This window comes from Scomber scombrus, chromosome 14 (assembly GCF_963691925.1).
Source record: "Scomber scombrus chromosome 14, fScoSco1.1, whole genome shotgun sequence".
In the NCBI taxonomy this organism is placed as follows: Eukaryota; Metazoa; Chordata; class Actinopteri; order Scombriformes; family Scombridae; genus Scomber; species Scomber scombrus.
The window spans coordinates 9,432,654-9,451,385 of record NC_084983.1 but is presented as its reverse complement, the minus strand read 5'-3'; the positions used below and the strand labels follow the sequence as shown (position 1 = coordinate 9,451,385).

Genomic DNA, 18,732 nt, shown 5'->3' with positions numbered 1-18,732 from the left:
CTTCTCAATGGTGGGGGGGAACTCTGCCTGCGAAAAAAGCTTGTAACTAATTGAGCCTTTGCATGAAAACTGGAGGATTTGGGCATTGAGAGAGAAGTAAAATTGATAGTGTGTGAAAGAGCTGAGGGGAAAAAGAAAGTGAGAGAAGCAACAGACTTCACTGACAGTGTTATGAGATTCTGCTTTGAGAAGAAGAGGCATCCTGTTTCCTGTTGTAGTAATCATTTCGCACCTTCAGAATCTACACTTGACCTTGGAGAAATTGTTCTGGGATCCTCTATGACCCATTTTCTCCACAGAGATTCTGATGTATAATATGTGCATGCAACACAAAGCTATGTTTTTTTAAATATATTTTGTGCCGGTGATAATAAATGACTCATAGTGCTTATATGTATTTTAAAGTGAAACTCGAAGTCTATGGGGATTTTACATTTTTAAACAGAATTTGCATAAGTATCACAGAGGCTCATGTTTTGAGCATGTGAAAGAATCCAATATATATTAATCCAGCACTAAAAGAGAGCTCAGAGTAAATACCTTCAATCACTTGCATGAATATTTTGTGGGTATTATTCAGACACTCTTGAGATATTCTTAATTTTATCCTTCGGATTTTGTGAATGATTTTATATTGATCACTGTGGATTGAGTCGTCTCTGCTTTTCTCCGGAGGGCTTATTACGGTAAGAATTCAAAAAACCCAGAGGAGAAGCTGTGGAGAAGGCTGCAGATGTGAACAAATTGTCTCCCTCTAGTGTCCTTTCCTTTCTGCTTCTGCTTTGCTAAAGCACCTCTCAGGCTGCAGGGAGAAAGGCAGACTGAAACATGCATAATTGACAGTCCTATTTCAGGAATTAGCCATCCACCAAACTGCAGTCTACCTGCTATTTCATCTGGCATGGAATAACTTAGCATTTTTTAAGTCTGTGTCAGCCATAAAAGATTATTGAACAGTAAACTGATGTATTTAATTAATAAAATGTATGTTCTCATCACTGATTTGTATGTTTCCCCAAAGGTGCTTTTGTAAAAAAGCAACTGATCATAATTTGTGAGGATTACTGGGAATGTGTACCTTTGTTGCCACACACAGAAAAACTGTTTGAAGTCAGATCAGTAGGAAGGATGTTCTGGTGATGAGTGATTTCTCTCCCCCATTATGCCTTCTGTAACTACAGATGAGTTAATTAAGCTGTGCCAGAGGCTATGCACTCACATTCCAGGTAGATGGGCTACTGTGATATTCAGACTTCCACATTATTAAGAAATGAAACTGTAATATTGACTTTAGAAATATCTAAAAATGATGAGGCTTTTCACTGCTTTCACATTTCCAAAAATAAAGTCCTCCCATGCACTATGTGCCCAAATGTACCTCAGGGTACCACAAAACAGCCTGTTGTACCTCAAAATACCCCAAAGGATCACAAATTATTCCTCAGGGTATCACAAAATATGCAAAGTAAAATCCATCAGTACTGCATGAACAGAAGGTCCAACAGAGGTTTTACCACAATTGAACGACATACATTTCTGCTTTTCAATCCATACAAGTTGTCAAAACTTCATTTTGACCTTAGTATTAAAGTACCATTTGAATGTGGGGCTCTTTAGACCAATCAGGATCCGACATTAGTGGATGATGACGACATCATTTACCTGCTCCACTGGGCTGGGAGATAAGCTCATGCCCCTGCTGCTCCCTGGAACGTTCAGGCTGCTGTTTGTACGACTCCAGAGAGAGCTGTGTGTTACAGATGATGACGAGCGGCATTAAAGCACCGCGAGGAGCCATCCTATCACCTGTACAGGCAGCGACGGGGAGGGTGACGTGCATGCTGGCCTTTTGGAGGGCTTCATCAAGACAGAGGACCCTTCCTCATGCAGACACTGAATATGAAACTATCCCAGTCATGAAAGCCGCATCAATTTCACGGATTGGCTGAACATTTTAAATTCGACATTGTTTCTAAAGTGGGCTTGATTTGGAGCTCACAAGTCTCAAATCTATCCTTTTCCTCTAAGTACATTGGAGCCCATTTTGTTGAAATCCTCCTCAGGACAGCTGTGCACCATGCTCTCTGAGTATGCAGGCTTATCATGCAAATTTACAGCACACTCTCAAGATTTCCTTCTTAAAATGGTGTTAAGACACACTCATGCATGCGCACAGCTGCATTTGTTGTTGCTATACGGACAGACTGTCAAAAAAAGCTGCCTATGTATTAATAGCCTGAAGAACTCTTACATCCAATTTTATGCACTTTCTCTGGGTTTGTTTATATGAGTGCATGCTCTGCCTCAGACACTTTAAAAAAAAATCTTCCAGAGGCTAATAATGGTAAGCAGGCGTCTCTGGACAACACCAGCTAAGTGGTGTTTTTTGTCCTGTGGCTCATTCTTTGTTTTTCTACCAGCCTTTTCTTGTTACTTTATATTTTCCCCTAACTGGCTGCCACCATGCATTTTCTCAGTTGCCAACCACTTCCAATTCTGCAACCACTGACCTTAACACTGACCTTGCCTTGTCTGTGCCATTGAGACGAGAGCGAGAGATACCATATCTTCAGCTTCCCCCACTAGGCTGCAGGGTTGAATTTTGCCTGTCTCATCAGTCTTCCGGCTGCTGGAGTACGCCTTGTTATTTCTTCCAGATTCGTACACATTCACTTTTTAGCTGATCAGTGCCCGGATGGAAAACATTGCTCTTGGCTCAAAGAGATGGTGAGCCTTGGCATATAGACCCAAGCTGTCAATACAGATTAGGTTAATCAGATAAACTTTATCTGCAACATTTGAGCGTCCTTTGGTTGGGTACCAGCCTGATTTGGAGTTACAACTGATATTGTGATGCAGGCTCAAAGGAGGTTCAGATTGGCAGCCATTGTTTTATCTATAAGCTGGCTGCAGTGGTCTTTGGAAAGCCTCTGTGTATGACAGTGTGTGTGAGTGTTGGTCTCTCATGATGGTCCACAATAATGGTGTTGCATTAGGTGTACATTAGGCCTGTCGGTTGCTGGTTATCTACAGTAATTGTCCCCTCTCATGTGAGGAAAAGGTTTCTCTCAGAGCATTATCCTTCATCCTTTACTCTCTGTCTGTTTGTTCCCTTATTTTGAGTTGGTCTGAGTGCCAGAATGTGGCATTCCTGGAGAAGAATATCATTCAAAAGTTCAAAGTATAAGCCACAAATTTAGACACAAACAGCGACTGATTTCTGCCTACAGTTTTGAGATGCATTTAATTAAAATCTGAACAATAGTTGCATGTGAATTGTGTTGAATTATTAAGTCCCGTCATTGCAGATAACTCAAATATTTAAGTAGTGGTAGTAGTTAAGTACTAAGAGGTCATTCAGATTAGTTTCTGTCAGGTGCAGGTTGTGTACTGGTGTAGAATATAATCTTTCATTATTTGGTCTTTGACTGTCATATTTTGGAATAAACATTCATTTCAGTCCCACCACCACAAGAGGGCACTTGGAGCATGCCTACTCACAAGAGGAACTGATGTCATTTGTGTTTATGTGTCATTGTCTACGTGTGTATTCATGGAGGAGGTTCAGAGTGACAGGTCTCTTGTGTGCGTTTTAGGCGTGGTGAGTCTAATATAGTACATCACCCCAGGTTCACCACCTACAATGAACCTACAGCCTCTCTAGCTGAAGGGAAAGGCTGTATGACTTTCACAGGCTGTTGTGAGGGGAACAGCTAAAATGCTGGGATGTTTTCTGGACTCCCTGTTATTTCTGTGTGTAGAGCTTTTTCAGCAGTGTTAGATGTATAAACTGAAAACAACAACAGCAACAAAAAATTCTTAATGCTATTGTCTGTCTGTCTCTGTAGCTGATGGGGAATTAAATGTATATATAAGAGCACACGAGGGCAGCGGGGTTGCCGGGTGCAAAGACGTACACTGAGGGTGAGTCTTATTGAGTGTGGCTGAAAGAAAGAAGGCAGTTCACTCAAAATAAGCCTGGGAGGAGAGATGAAGAGGGGAGGCATGGCAGCAGTAAATGATACTAGCTTTCTACACCTTGTCAGTTATTAGGAGAAGCCAGAAGAGAAGTCTGACATGACTTTGTGTTGTCTACAGAGAAAATAATTGGCTAGCAGGCCAGCTCACTAGCACCTACAGTACAGTACTTTGAAAGGATGTTTTAAAGTTCAGCAGTTACAGGGAGGCAGGAAAAAAAGAAGTATATATATATAAAAAGATCTTTCTATATAAAAACATTTGCAACTAACCCACAGGCAAGTGACTTTTTTTTTCCTTTCTTTGTGGCAATCACACATCTGTTTGTGGGCAAATACAAACCATACAAAGAGCTCAAGGTAATACAAATAATACAACATGAATTGATGACCTGACCAGTCTACAGAGGGACACTATCTGGCTGGTCAATACGTTCAGCAGTACTTCATATAGGCAGAAATGTATGTGGCTTAAGAATAAAGTCAATAGAATAAATGTTTAATAATTAGTAAGTAATGACATAAAGATGCACATGGAAGAAAGAGACTGAGTTGACGTGAGACATGTAAACCAGGTTAATTTTTGTTTCGACCTGCCTATAAATAAACACCACACCAACCACAAGTTTCTTTCGGTTCTGCTTCTGCGTCTAAGCTGTAAGTACACAGAATTTATTCAGCAGGTGTTTCAAGATCTGTGATGCAGATTTTTGATGATATGATATGAATTAAGACTGGAGTGTAGATAAAATGATCTGTTATTTTTGTAGACTCTCTCTGACTTTTATCTTATTGTTTTTATTGAATAAACCTTTAGAATGAAATGTTGCTCTGCTAAATCATTTCAGTGCCTGATTGTCATCAGCCACATAACTATCTGTCCATCTCTCTCTGCAAATATAAGTTGGCATATTTTTAAAAGGGAATATATTTTACATGTCATTTTCCTTTCTGTTTTAGTTATTCAGGTATGCTCCATGGCCTGACAGGCATTACATCAGATGATTATCATTCACAGTGTGGGTGGTGACAGTGACTCCATATTGCTCTCCTTAGCTGTACCCGGCTGATCCACAGGTTCACCTGTTCTCCAGACTCTCACCTTCCCGCGCCACACAATTCCAGGAGGGAGCCTGGCTTTCGCTGTTTCACAGATGTTGCTGCATGTGAGATTTTCTCACTTCTGTTCAAGATGTCGCTCGAGGTCATATAGAGAGCATACACTCCTATGTTAGTCTCTGCTCCACGGTGTATTAATGCATAGTTAATTGTTTTTCACGGATATTTTGAAAACTAAGACTTGATATTTCAGAATGGTTGCTCAATTAGCAACAGATACGACTGTGTTTGTACTGAGCAGTTTCCATGTGTGATTAAATGTGGAATAAGTACTTTTATGCTTTATATAATATATAAACATAAAAACAAATACACTACTGTGCTTGCTAATGACATCTGAATGATGTAAGGTTGCCATGAGGACTGACAGAGTACCTATGTATAAAAGACTCATGTGAGTTGTAATTGTTGAATACTAAAAAAAATCAAACAATGACCAAAAGTTGTACATAACTGAGCACTTTTTTTATTTAACTTTACAGAAGTTACCTGGACATGTACCCAACAGTCACCTGACTCTCAGACATTGTATCCTTCTTTAGTTCATGAAATGCAGATTGCTTTAATGCTTGTCTTACTATTTTGGCACCTTTTATCCTTTTGGTACCGTATGCAAAGGTATTCCTAAAATGTAAAAATCTGTAGGATAGCACATTGCAGATATTTACACTAAATGACCATCAAGATTTGAATATCTTAACATTTCTTATAAATAAGATGAATATGTCTGTGCTTTAATGCTCTGCGGCATATAGCAGTACGTTAGCATTCCTGGAACGTTCGATCACCATGCAGATAATTTTCACGAGCACCACTGAATCATGAAGGACACTTAAGTCTGAGATGTGATCAAAATACAGAAGCAGGACTCGGCACTCAGAGTTTGTTAAAGATAGTGACGCAACATTGTCCATGTGTTTTTCCCTCCAGTTCACAGAGTCTGTGTTGTTTCCTGTTATGTGCATGTCATCGGCAGTTTCTGACATCATCCTGACACCAGAAAATATGGCTCATCTGTTTTGTTATATGACACAAGCAGGCAAGCATCATGGGCGTATATTAAAATAGGAAAAAGGGTCAAAATGAGTAATTTGGAACTTAAAGGAAGTTGGGGAAAAATACAATGGTAGGACCAAGACAACATTAGCCAAATCCATCCAGTGGTTTTGGAAAAACTGGAAGGATGACAATAAAACATGCACAAAAAAATGTTGGGCCATAACATGTACCGAACAGGTACTGACAGTAGTTGCAGATAAGCACCAGGCTACATTCAGACAAAACTGGTTCTTGAATGTATAGTGCCATCATGTGCTTAGCTGTAATCATTACAGAGTGCTTTTTTTAAAAATCCAGTAACAATGTCATTTGAGAGGAGGCCTACAAAAAATGTTATTACTGTAGAAAAGCTTTTTTTTAAACCTATAATTATAAATGTAGCATCATACTGTGCTCAGGATAGCAGGAATTGTGACAGTTATCATGAAGCCTGTGCTCTGTGTTGTATATGGCATTTTGCTGAAGAGAGCTGGTAATAGACCAACATAACAGGGACACAACAGTCAACAGTCTTGTGCATGTGCTGTAAATTCATAGTCAGACTATTTTTGAACTTGTTGTTCAAAATACATGTTGCAGAATGAGAGACAGAAGCCCCAGGTTATGTAGGAAAGTGAGAGAGGAGCAGGTAGCGTGGGCCGGGCTGCTGTTGCCGATGCCACTAGGAGGGGACTGATTCTGCCTCCTCACACTCCTGGTACGAAGAGTGGTTGTCTTCTTTGTTCGGATGGAAGGACTCTCTGTTGTGAAGAATCGGTCCGTGGGAAGCGTCATGTAAGCTCTGATGGGCGTTTTAGCGATGAAGCTTGTGTCGGAAATTGCGGATGTGTCAGTGGTGTGGAGTGAGTCACTGGGAGAGGTTTTCTCTGTGCCAGAGATGAAATTAGAATCCGTGTGGAGCATGTGATCTGCAGCAGCTGGGCTAGTGGTGGCAGAAAGGTGATTTATAGTTAGGTGGGTGCCTGTGGTTCTGACTGGCAGGGAGGAGATGCTGATAGGTGTGGTTGTGAAAGTGTGGTGCTGTGTGCTCAAGGTCTCCTTAGTGGTACTTAGCAGAGCAGAAACAGACATGTACCACCACCCGGTGACCCTAGCCTCATGGGGCATGGTGCTCATTTCCTGTGCACTCGCTGCCAGTGGGGGCAGGTTATAGGAGGCAAAGTGCCAGCCTCCAGTCCTGCTAGGGCGTAACCCTCCACAGACAGGCTGGGTGTGACAGGGGCAGCCCAGGACACGGGCAGGGGTACGCTGACTCCAAGAAAGTAAGTAGCTTATGTCGGCATAAAGGTGACAGTCCCAAGGGTTGTCGCCCAGAGTGATGAGTCTAAGTGATGTCGTCTTGTCCAACACTCCGGAGGGCAGCGTGGAAAAGCGGTTAGCGTGCAGATAGAAGTAAGTTAATCTGGAAAGGCGGTCCAAAGATCCTGGTAGCACCTTCACAAGTAAGTTATGGGACAGGTCAATAATCTCCAGGTGTACAGGCATGTTGGTGGGCAAAGTCCAGAAGTGATTGTAGCTCAGGTTGAGCGTGCACAGATTGATCAGAGTGTTGTTGATGAAGATGGCCCGCTCCAGGTTGTTGCTGGAGAGGTCAAGCGTTCGCAGATTCCACTGGTAGACTGTATCATTCTTGTCCAGCAAATGGATGCGGTTGGAGGCGGCATAGAGCTGCCAGAGGGAACGAGGCAGGCTGGTGGGCAGGTGACTCAGCCGGTTATGAGACAAATCGAGGATGCGGAGGTGAGATTGTGAGGAGAGCTGGTCGTCAAGGTTGTGGAACCGGTTATGGGACAAGTTAAGGGAATGCAGGTTGTGCTGCAGGCCATCGGGCAACTGTCTCAAACCCCTCCAGGAGCAGTCCACCTCCCTGTGGCTTTGGCTGCAGGAGCACACGGAGGGGCACACGGCTAGGACATGCAATCCCAGCAACAACACGAGCAGGAGTCCCAGCAGGGCCTCATTAGAGGAAAGCTTCAGCAGCTCATGCCTGCTAAAAGAAAGACAGGGAGACTGAAATATTAGGGTTTGTCTTACACTGCATCCCTGTTATCTTAAGAGGACACAGAGTGTACGTAGAGGTGATGCCTGCAGTGTGCTTGGATATTGAACACAGGGTATGTGCATTGACTATATGTAGGAGAAGCTAACTGCAGAGGGCTGTGCTGTTTCATCGTGGCTTTATAGCTCCACCTTCTGTCAGAATGTCTTTCTCTCTCTCTCTCTCTCTCTCTCTCTCTCTCTCTCTCTCTCTCTCTCTCTCTCTCTCTCTCTCTCTCTCTCTCTCTCTCTCTCTCTCTCTCTTGCTCACTGTCTGACACACACATACACAGAAACATTTTGTATATAAGTGCACATGCAGCTGCACATCTCTGCATTGCTTGCAGGTACATACATTCACATTACATGCCAAACTGACTCCGCTGATTATGCAGGCACGTTTTTAAGGGATGCTGTGGAGGTGTCGTTTCTAGAAATGGTCATACTGTAAATGTACCATCAGTAAGGGGTAATTTAAGGGCAGGGTTGTAATTTGTTCTTTTTCTTTAACAGACAAACATTTGACCTGATTTGCTAGAGGATATTTCTAGTCTATTCAAGAATATCATTCATCACACTGGATGAGAAATCCCTGTAGTAATTTTCCCTGGCATCAGTTTGCGTGTTCAGTCATCAGTGGTTGTCAGTACAGTCAGTCCCCTATCCTCACAGGAGGAGAACTAGCTCAATAGATGGGTTTTATTAATGACTCCACAGAGGACTAAGGCATCAGCCAGTCCAAAGGCAGGCAAAGACACAACCAGGAGCTCCACACAGCTGAATCTGCAGTATTATGTGGAGGCAGGGTGTGGCAGAATGCGTTAAAAAAAGAGTCATGAAATTTGTCCATAACTCACCTTCTCATCTTATCATTCCAGTTACTTTTCTCTGCTCCTTTTTGCTGTCCAGACCCTCTTTCCTCTCCTCTCCTGCTTTCAAGCTCGGGACCAGCTGCTGCTGTGCTGAAGGAGAATCTTTCTACGCCTGATTCCCCCTCATAGAATTTGACCCTTGCCCACTTGTCCAGTGCAGATTTCTAAGGTATAGCCCTCACCAGTTTGCTGCCTGGTCCTTTTGTCCTCTGAGAGTTGATATTGCCTCTTTTATGGATCTTTTGGGTTGGTGCGATCAGGCACTGCAGGCTCTGGATTTACTGTGCAGTGGAAGTGAGTGGGGAGGGATGGAGTGTTGTGTATTAGATGGGGAGGGGAGGGGAGGGGAGGAGGAGGTTGTAAGGAGAAATGGGGCGCATAAGGCTGCTACAAAGGAAACTCCTCATCACTCCACCATAAATCTGGTACCTTCCAGGATTTACTTCTGCATTTAGACTAACAACTATTGTTGTGTTTAGATTAATTGACTGATTGCAGGTGGTTGTATTCAAAATAAATTAGACTGTCCCCTAAATCAATATTATCCTTCTCTAAAGCACCCCTTTACAAAGTAGTACTGAAGAAATTGTGCTGTAATTGGTTGTTATTTTCCCTGTGTAGAGTTAGAGGCTGCCACAAAAAGCTTCAGGATTTATTGCAGAGGACTCTCCTCCACTGCAGCTTCCTACCTGTCATCAGCAATACAGGCAACTCTCTGTTCTGCACTGCATTGCTGTACTTCTACCACACACCACTAAGAACAGGTCAACAGTGATATAAATGATTCTCATCTCCATTTATTTTCTAATCAGGGTTTAAGTATAAAAAATGTAACAATCCCCACAATGTAAATTCCTGATTTATGCAACCACAGCAGCTGAGCCTTCTTCTGTATTTGTCTGGGACTTCTCTTTGCTCAATGTAAATTTAAAAACAGGAATGTCACTTGTAATGCATTTGTTACTTCCCCACTTATTTCTCTACTCTCATGCCTGCCTATTCATCTGATAACCAGCATGAGAATGAAACTTTTCTAAATGTGTCCTTTCACCGCTAGTTCCCAAAAGTCAAAACAGTCAAATCTTCACTTCCACAAAAAAAAACTTTAAACTGATGAAATAAATGGCACATCACCCAGAGATATCCCTCTTGAGGTGTTTCTATTTCAAAGTCGAAGCAGAGGCTGCACTGAGAAGGGACAAACTATTCAGACTTTTAATGAAAGGTGCACATCAATCATGGCGTCACAAGTAGATTGACAAATATCTTAACAAGACGATGGAAACAACCCTGCGTTGGATTTCTGAAAAGCTTTTTTGTATGGCTCTGTCAGCTCTGGCTGAGGTGAAAGAGAGCGTTCTTCCTGAGTTGAGTGGCACTGCCTGGGAGAGGCACATTCTCTGCTTGCTAATCAAGCAGATCTCTCTTTCTCTTTCCCTTACACACACACACACACACACACACACACACACACACACACACACACACACACACACACACACACACACACACACACACACACACACACACACACACACACACACACACACACACACACACACACGCCTTACGCACAACTTCATCTGAATGTTTCATTTCTCTTTTCTTTTCATAAATGCCATGAATGTGCTGTCCATTCTAAAAAGTGAAGTGTGAAAGACACAAATAGACACAATTGCACTAACCCGTATTCTGACATTACTATATTTTAATATTACAAAACACACAAATAACAGAGAACTACAGTATCAACTCATTATTTTCAACCAGAAATGGTCAGAGCTCAGACTGACTGAATTTCACAGCACACACAGATGTTCAACTTACTGAAAAGCAAAAGCTGCTGAAAAAAAAGTGCTCTTTCTTTAGAGGGCATGTAAAACTATAAACTATAGAGAACTGAAGACAGTTACTCAGAAAACTCTGGCCTCACACACACACATGTCAGATCATGGTCACTCTTGGGGACATCACATAGACTTACATTGAGTCCCCCCCCACCACACACACACACCACTCTACACCACATCCTTTGGTTCCTCTGTACCCTCAGAGGAGGAGGCTGCCACAGCTTTGGCCGACTGGGAATCTGCTGTCTCCTCTTGCAGGTTGGGGGAGGAAGGATTTTCATCACTGATCACAAGTGTCTCCTTCTCATTTTCACCTGCTGAAGCTTGAGCAGTGTCTCCAGGCTCCTTGTCGTTCTCTTCTCCCATTTGTCCATTATTGATTACTTTCTCTTCTTCTTTGGTGGCACTGTTACCCACCTCCTCCTGTGTTTGACTGACGTCAGCCATTAACACAGTGGTCTCTATGGCTTCTGTCTCTGACTTGCTTTTCTCTTTCATGGCAGTTCCCATCACACACCCAGAGTCAGAATCTCTCCTCTTCAGCTTGTTGATGTGTCTGCTCAACTGGCACACTTTGCACGTCAACGACACAGTAGAAATCAGCAGAACAGCACAGAGTATGATCAGTCCTCCAGCCACTGCTAACTCTCGGAGACACTCCGGCTTGTAAAATCTATCGTTATGTTTGGTGGCGGTGGGAATTGGGCCAGGTGGATTTGAAACACTATATTTGGGGGTTATTTGACCATTTGGGGTGACTGTTGACTCGCTACTTGTCAAGTAGCTAGCCTCAGATGTATGGCTGACAGCAATTGAGGATGTGTCGCTGGCAGTAGTTTCGGGCATGGTGCTGGCAGCTGGGGTTGGTTCTGAAAGAGCATTTCTGGCCATTAAGATCTCTTTTCCTGGAGTAGCCGTTTCAGGTAAGCTATCGTCATCATGATTATCATTGGTTGGAAAAATATCAGCTCCACAGAAAAGCACCATCAGAGTTTCTATGCAGTACAACAGGAGGAGGATGTTAGGGGCTTTCATGTTGTATCTGAAAAGAAATGTAATGGCAGTTTAGTTTAATGAAGTACTGTCATTATAATTTGCTTAATTTCTCTTCTTTCTCAGTAAGGTGCAATCTAGACAGGATCACACTTTACTATAAAATATATGGGAGGACACTATGAAAAACGATCTTCAAAGTGAATCAGCTACAGTGATTCTAGAAATTTGAATAGGTTGGAAAAGACCTATGAGCTGATCTTTTAAGGATAGATTCACAATTTTTCAAAGTCTTTCTTCAAATAATATTCAGATGTTCAAATGAACATTGACATGTTTTGTTTTCTGTAATAATTCCTACTGTTCATACTGACATAACATAATTGTGCTTAGAATGTAAGTGATGGCAGCCAACATACACAGTTCTCATTTTGAGAAAAAACTTTTTTTAAGAGTTTATCCGAAGATAATATGAAGCTCCAGCTGTCTGACTTTGTTAAATAAAGTGGCCATCTTCCACAGCTACTGTCTTTTTAGTAAAAACAACCAGCGTGTTCCTGTTCAGCTGCACTGGAAGGGTCTTAAAAAAAGAGAGATCTTGGCACTAGAAAGACTGTAACTTTAAAAGATCTTGACTTGATTTGACTAATTTGGACAACTGAAGTTTCATATTAGCATCACTTAAATACATTTTTTCACTGAAGAAGGACTGTGGATTTCAGTGTATGAACATAATAACGGGATTTCTTCATGGCAAGGAATAATTACAGCAAGAAAATGTGTCAATGTTCATTTGAGCAGCTGACAATTGTTTTAAGACAGACCTGAAAAACTGTGAATCCGTCCTTTAAGAGTCAATTACTGAACAACATAACGTCAAAAAGGGGAGGATTGTCCCATAACTGATATTTCATCATTCATCATTCACACATTTACATAGATTTGTAATATATATTGCTGAATACATGTACGTTCCTGAAATGGATGTAAAGTGATACAGGATATTGTACAACATATACTGCATCTTTAAAAGGTTATCTTTAAAACAGTCAAGTGGCCTGCGATTCAATTCACATTTCAATCTTCTGGATTCAAGACAGAACCATTCAATGTCACTAAATGTAAATTCAGATGTTAGCACTCATTTCATTTTCTAAGAGTTCATACCAAATGTGCTATAAAAAAGAACATTCTATTATTTCGAAATAAAAGTGCATATTAAAACATGAAATCTGTAACTTACGTTTGGTGATGTTGATATAGTTCCAAGAGGAGACAAAGGTTTTGTGTAGGTAAATATGTACACAGTGTGCTGCAGGTATAGAGAGATGGGACTCAGGCACAGTGGCAGTAATCTAAATCAATGGCATGCGTATCTAGCTGTCTGTTTATACTTCTCCATTTGGACTATAATAAGAAAAGGAAGTGGTTTTGTGTTCTGTTCTGGTCACGCAGACATCTGTGAGGTGGTATGTTGTAAAACACTGTATGAGTCGTAAATGATGACGAGAAGCTCACTTACAGGAAGAGAGTTTCTATTCACTGATTAAACTCATTGTAGAGGTTCAAAAAATATTTTATACGGCTATCAGCCACTTTTGGCTTTACTTTAGTGAGATTTGAATGAGTGCAGTTTGGGCTTTACTGTACATACATGCAACCATTTCAGTCATCTGTATTTACTTTAATAACAGAGTAAAACTAACTACACAATATCTCACACAAACACAGGAAGGAGGTCCACTAACTTTTAGAATGGTGATAGTCCAACTAAAAAACACTCAACACGTTGTAATAAACCTACAAGCAATATAATCTACAGCTGCAGATGTCTGTAACTTCACCCACAATGTTACTTAATATATATGCATGTAACTAATAGTTAGATATGTATGTATTAATAAACATGTTAAGTGTTTTTACTTATTTATTTCTTATTCTATTTATATCCTTGCTCTTGTCTAGAACCTGTGAGGAAGTTGCAGTGGTTTTGATGTGCAATAACAATAAACACTTTCTGTTTTATTCTATTTACTGTTGTGCATTTTGTGTCAGTCACTTCGGAAACAGCTCGGTCTTTCAGGCCACTCACAGGTCTGTATTTGGAAGCGGAGAAGCTGAAGAGGCATTATCATTTCAGCTCTCTTCTGGTTGGGGCCTGCAGACTATTTTAGGAGACATACATCGTCTTCAGCGTCATCTTCATCATTTTGTCAAAGCCGCACTACACGTACCTTTAATTATAAACCATGTTTCATGTCATGTAACAGTGATGCATGGCCTTTTGACTCAGTTAACACCATGTAGCAGAAAATATTGCAGCACAGCTTGTAGCTCAGGTTTAACATCCAAATAATGCAAGTAAGAGGAGCTGTGTTCAACATCAGTCATTTGCATTCATTTAGTCAAGTTCATTTTATGTAGTTCTTCTTTTGTTTTCCTCTGTTATTGTAACTCTGTGTCTCCTATGAGACTTTGCACTGTGATCATATCTACAATGAGTGAACATGTGCACCTGTACTATTTTGGGAGTGAAATGCTTGATTTGTCAAGTAACTTCATGCCTGCAAACGACTCGCAAAACAAGACCCACCCAACCCAGCCTTCATGAATCGACACTACATAGTCTATTTGTTTTGTAGGTAGAGAAGCAAAGACCGTGGATCTATCCTTTTGTCATCAGGGAAGTGACACCAAATATCAAAATGATACATATTAATATTGACCATCGAAATAACTGATAGTAAAACTGACTAAAAAAGAAAATGTATACCTCAAATGAAACTTTAAGCACAAGCTCAAGCAGGAAAACAACTGTCAGCCTATTTCATCATCACACTACATCAACTATTTTCCAATTATTTCACTGGGCTCTGAAGAGAGAAGAGAAAACCTGTTATGGTTCTATTCCAGTGTGTCTTTATATTTCTTAGCTGCCTTTATCCACCAGTTCACCAGAGACCCTCTGCTTTTCCCCCCTGTAATGTTGAGTCTGGACTGAGTGGGAGAAGGTCAGATACTTTGAATGTTAAGATGAACTGACTGTTTAATCCTGCATCATGACCTTACATCGCCATAGATGTCTTTTCTGTTTATTGATCACGTCTTTGTCCATATTCATGGACTAGACTAGGATGTTCTGTAAATATCTAACATGCAGGCAGGTAATACAACATTTTCAGTGGGTTTTCGTTGTTCCTTATGTTGGTTTCACTTATAGGTTGGAAATGTTAGTGACATATTGAGGAAAGGATTTTGTTTTTGGTTCCTCTGTGTTTTTCCTCCTGAATCCTCAGCCTGCTCTATCCTTCATACTTTCCCTCCACACCTGCCCTGCATTCAGTCTCTTTAGCCCTGACACACTCCTTGTGTCTTCCCCAGCCAATCAGCTCCCAGCCTGCCCTTGTGTCTTGCCACATGTTCCTTTTTGTTTCATTAGTTCAGTTTGTATTTTAAGACCTTGTTCTCAGTTCAGTTTTGTCGGCTCCTTTGTTCAGTCTGCTCTGTTTGCGTTGCAGTCTGTTTCAATTTTGCTTTGCCCTGCCAGTTTGGCTTTTGCCTGTGCAGTAATAAAGAAGTTTCTTCAAGACCCTGCACACCCACGCAGGTGTTTTCAATTTTTCTGGCTGCTGACTTCTGCTCAGGTTGTAGCTGGGTGGAGCTATATTGGAATTTTATGAGGTGACTAATCTAAACAAGCAAATAAGAATTACAGTGGTGTAATCTCACCCTCCCTAAAAGTTACAACTTTACTAATTACAGGGTCAGACACATGTTAATCAAGTGCAGTCTGTTCACGCCCACACAGTCCTCAGATAATGTCTAATCAGGCAAGAAAGTGAAAACACATGTGTGGGTGTGCAGGGCCTTTCAGTCTTACTCAACCATGCAGTCTACTGCATTTGGGTCCACCTGCTCTGTTCCATCTACCAAAAACGTTCAGTGCACTTAAAAATTCAAAATCGATCCCTATTTAAATAATATTGATTCATTAGGTTTCTGTCCTTGATGCTGATATTACAGTATATGATGAGGGAGGGAAAATGTGACCAGGTTGACCATGTGTGAAAGGAAGTGTGAACAGAAGAAGAAATTAATTCATCTCAAAAGCCCCCACCCCCCTCTTGAGTGATGGAAAGTCCCATTTGTCTGTATCAACAATGTCAGTTTACTGTATTCAACTTTATGATGGATGTGTGTGTATTTGGTTGTGACCCCATTTTCGTCCGTTTTGTACACTCACTCCTATAAATAACCCGGTGGATGTGGTGGTGGACAGCTCCACTGACATTGTAGATGTATTCTCTCTATTTTTGTTGTCATTAGTCATTAGTTTTGAAGATGTATTATTATTTTATTGAAATTGTTGCTTTTACTTTTGTATGTAGGAATTCTCCCGGTGTAAAAATGTAATAAAGTATATTTAAAATCTCAAGGTACACGTATACTTTTTCGTGCCCCTGGTACTCCGCACTACTTGATGCTGACAAGATGGAATGAAAGAGCGACGTCACTTTTCCGCCACACACCAGATGATAGGATGGGAAAAATCCACAGACCAGTTTTCCTTATGATAAGTTTTTACCTCATGCTTCAAACCCAAAGGAAAATGGATAATCATTCAAGTTCACATGCAATATTAATACTGAAAATCAAGATCAAGCTGACTCTTCTCTTCTACTCTACAGGATATTTCTGTCCAATCCTGAGTTCACTTTGGAAACCTGTGTAACCATTCGCAGGCGGCTGGCCAACCCACCCCATTCTAGCACTCGATGACTTTGATGCAACAGGGACTGAAGCTTGACACAGCCTCTGGTTACCGGTGATTGACCGGCAGACCACAGAGAGACCCGAGTGGGGTCTCTGTGGTAGGGTCCCTGGTCATGGGGGCAAACCCGCAGGCTAGAGGAACCAACCAGCTGAACACTGGAGAGAAGCTGGCTGGCAGGGGCTTTCTGATGGCAGGTCATGATTACCAATCGATCAGTGGAACAAAGTATCAGAAAAGCACAGTTTAGCTGCTTAGGCAACCCAGAAAGCACCCCACGAAAGTGGGCCACAAGTCTGGTGGCTTGTCAGGGCTGCTCTCTGGAGTCCTATGTTTTCATAACTGGGTTTCTGAAATCGTGCAAATAGTGGCTTGGAATTTCCACCAAAAGGAGAAGCAAAGACGCTTGAAGCTAAGGGGTCTGGCTTTGCTACTTCAGTCAAAACACACATTTCCAGGAAGTATTTTGCAGCCATGGTACAGCTGAAACACTTTGAATATTTCCGAGTAGTATTTCGCAGCCCTGGTACATCTGCTGGTATTTAGCAGCCCTGGTACACTGGCATGTATTTAGCAGCCCTGGTACAAAGGCATGTATATAGCAGGTCTAGGACACCTTGCAGTATTTCACAGCCCTGGTACACCAGCATGTATTTAGCAGCCCTGGGACACCTGCCAGTATTTAGCAGTCCTGCGCACCCAAACACAGGGCACTATGTGCTGCTTTCTTCTTTTTTTTTTTTACTTTTTTTCTTTCCATCAATCCCCTGCTTCATCCAAACACACACACCCAGAGTTAAAGCACTCGCACCCGGGCCTGGCGTACCCGTGGCATGCGAACCTCCGAACCTCCATCAACCTCACGCTTCATCCAAACACAAATACCCAGAGTTAAAGCACCCAAACCCGGGCACTGCAAAGCTACTATTACAAGTAGTGTGGTCTTTAAACAAAAAATAACTGAACTGAAAAGACAAAGAACACTGGACCTCAGACAAAAAAGACTCATACGGTGGAACTTGTTAAGGAGAGTCAAAAGGCTCAACTGATGGCTGACAGTTGCAGCAGTGCGCTCAGCAAATGCCAAAATGGCCTTCTTCTCTCTCTGTCTCTTTCTCTGGCTCACTCTCTCTCTGCCAAGGTTTAACAACAACGTTGTGGTGGTAGTGGTGTGATGACATTTCTGCACATTTGAGATTTGATACAATTATCACAGTCTAATTTTAAATCTGTTAGAATACTAGTAGAGTATGTGTTAAGTCTGTAAGTGCAAAGTTGAGTAACCAAAACAAACAAATGACTTATTGTCATATATTGCTTTGATTACCATGCAGGAAAGAAAGGCCATTCAGTGCCAGGCCCCCCAGTGAAGGAAAGTTTCCCCTCATCAAATTCTGGTCATGTGATACTGTACCAGTCGGAGTCAAAGAGCTTTTGGTTGCAGTACATCACCAGTCAGGATACAAGGCCCTTTCTCTTCTGCTGGATTAATACCAGTACACAGAAACCAATCCATCATTCTTAATAATCAGAGCTACACTTCAGATGCAACCTTAGTGAAAACAGGCTTCAAGGACTGAATGCTAGCAGTATTTCTCATTTTACTGACAGCTCGCAAGGCCTTGCATTGTAAACTTTTGATTGATTAATTGCTGAAAAAAGCTGCATAAGCAGAATGGTGAAAACTCAGAAGCTTGTAAAGCATTGCTTGTGTCAACAGTACATACTGGTTTTAATACATTAATAAAATCTTCAACCTGATTTGGACAGCACACATGCACTCTTTTTTCCCCCCACAATTCATTTTGGAGCAGATCCAGGCAGTTTAGCAGACTAACTCACTTACTGTAGTGGTTTCCAGATTTAGGAGGTAGTATAATTTTCAAATCAGCGGATTCAGCTTTGGGTGATAAAAAATATGACTATTTCATTGCTGAATAATGCGCAACACAAAAAGGGGAAAGCATGATAAGCTACAAAAAAGATCTGAGCAAACATAAGGTGCAAATGTGCAGATAAGCAGAGCTGACTCTCAGTGCTGGTTCACAATACAA

General features: G+C 41.5%; 2 protein-coding genes across 2 annotated transcripts; both read right to left on the bottom strand.

Annotated features, from left to right (window-relative positions):
- Nucleotides 1-6,716: 6,716 nt before the first annotated feature.
- On the bottom strand, nucleotides 6,717-9,057 carry LOC133994362 (oligodendrocyte-myelin glycoprotein-like). Its single transcript, XM_062433608.1, has 2 exons — nucleotides 9,050-9,057; nucleotides 6,717-8,145 (listed from the first exon to the last, which is right to left on the bottom strand). Exons 1-2 carry the CDS (start codon nucleotides 9,055-9,057, stop codon nucleotides 6,717-6,719), a joined length of 1,437 nt encoding a protein of 478 aa, XP_062289592.1.
- Nucleotides 9,058-10,852: 1,795 nt separating this feature from the next.
- On the bottom strand, nucleotides 10,853-13,236 carry LOC133994452 (uncharacterized). The gene is made up of 2 exons (XM_062433708.1): nucleotides 13,151-13,236; nucleotides 10,853-11,956 (listed from the first exon to the last, which is right to left on the bottom strand). Exon 2 carries the CDS (start codon nucleotides 11,947-11,949, stop codon nucleotides 11,083-11,085), a length of 867 nt encoding a protein of 288 aa, XP_062289692.1. The 5' UTR covers nucleotides 11,950-11,956; nucleotides 13,151-13,236; the 3' UTR covers nucleotides 10,853-11,082.
- Nucleotides 13,237-18,732: the final 5,496 nt, after the last annotated feature.

Excerpts from the sequence above, each read along its gene's own strand:
- LOC133994452 (XM_062433708.1), bottom strand. The coding sequence starts at position 11,949 with ATGAAAGCCCCTAACATCCTCCTCCTGTTGTACTGCATAGAAACTCTG.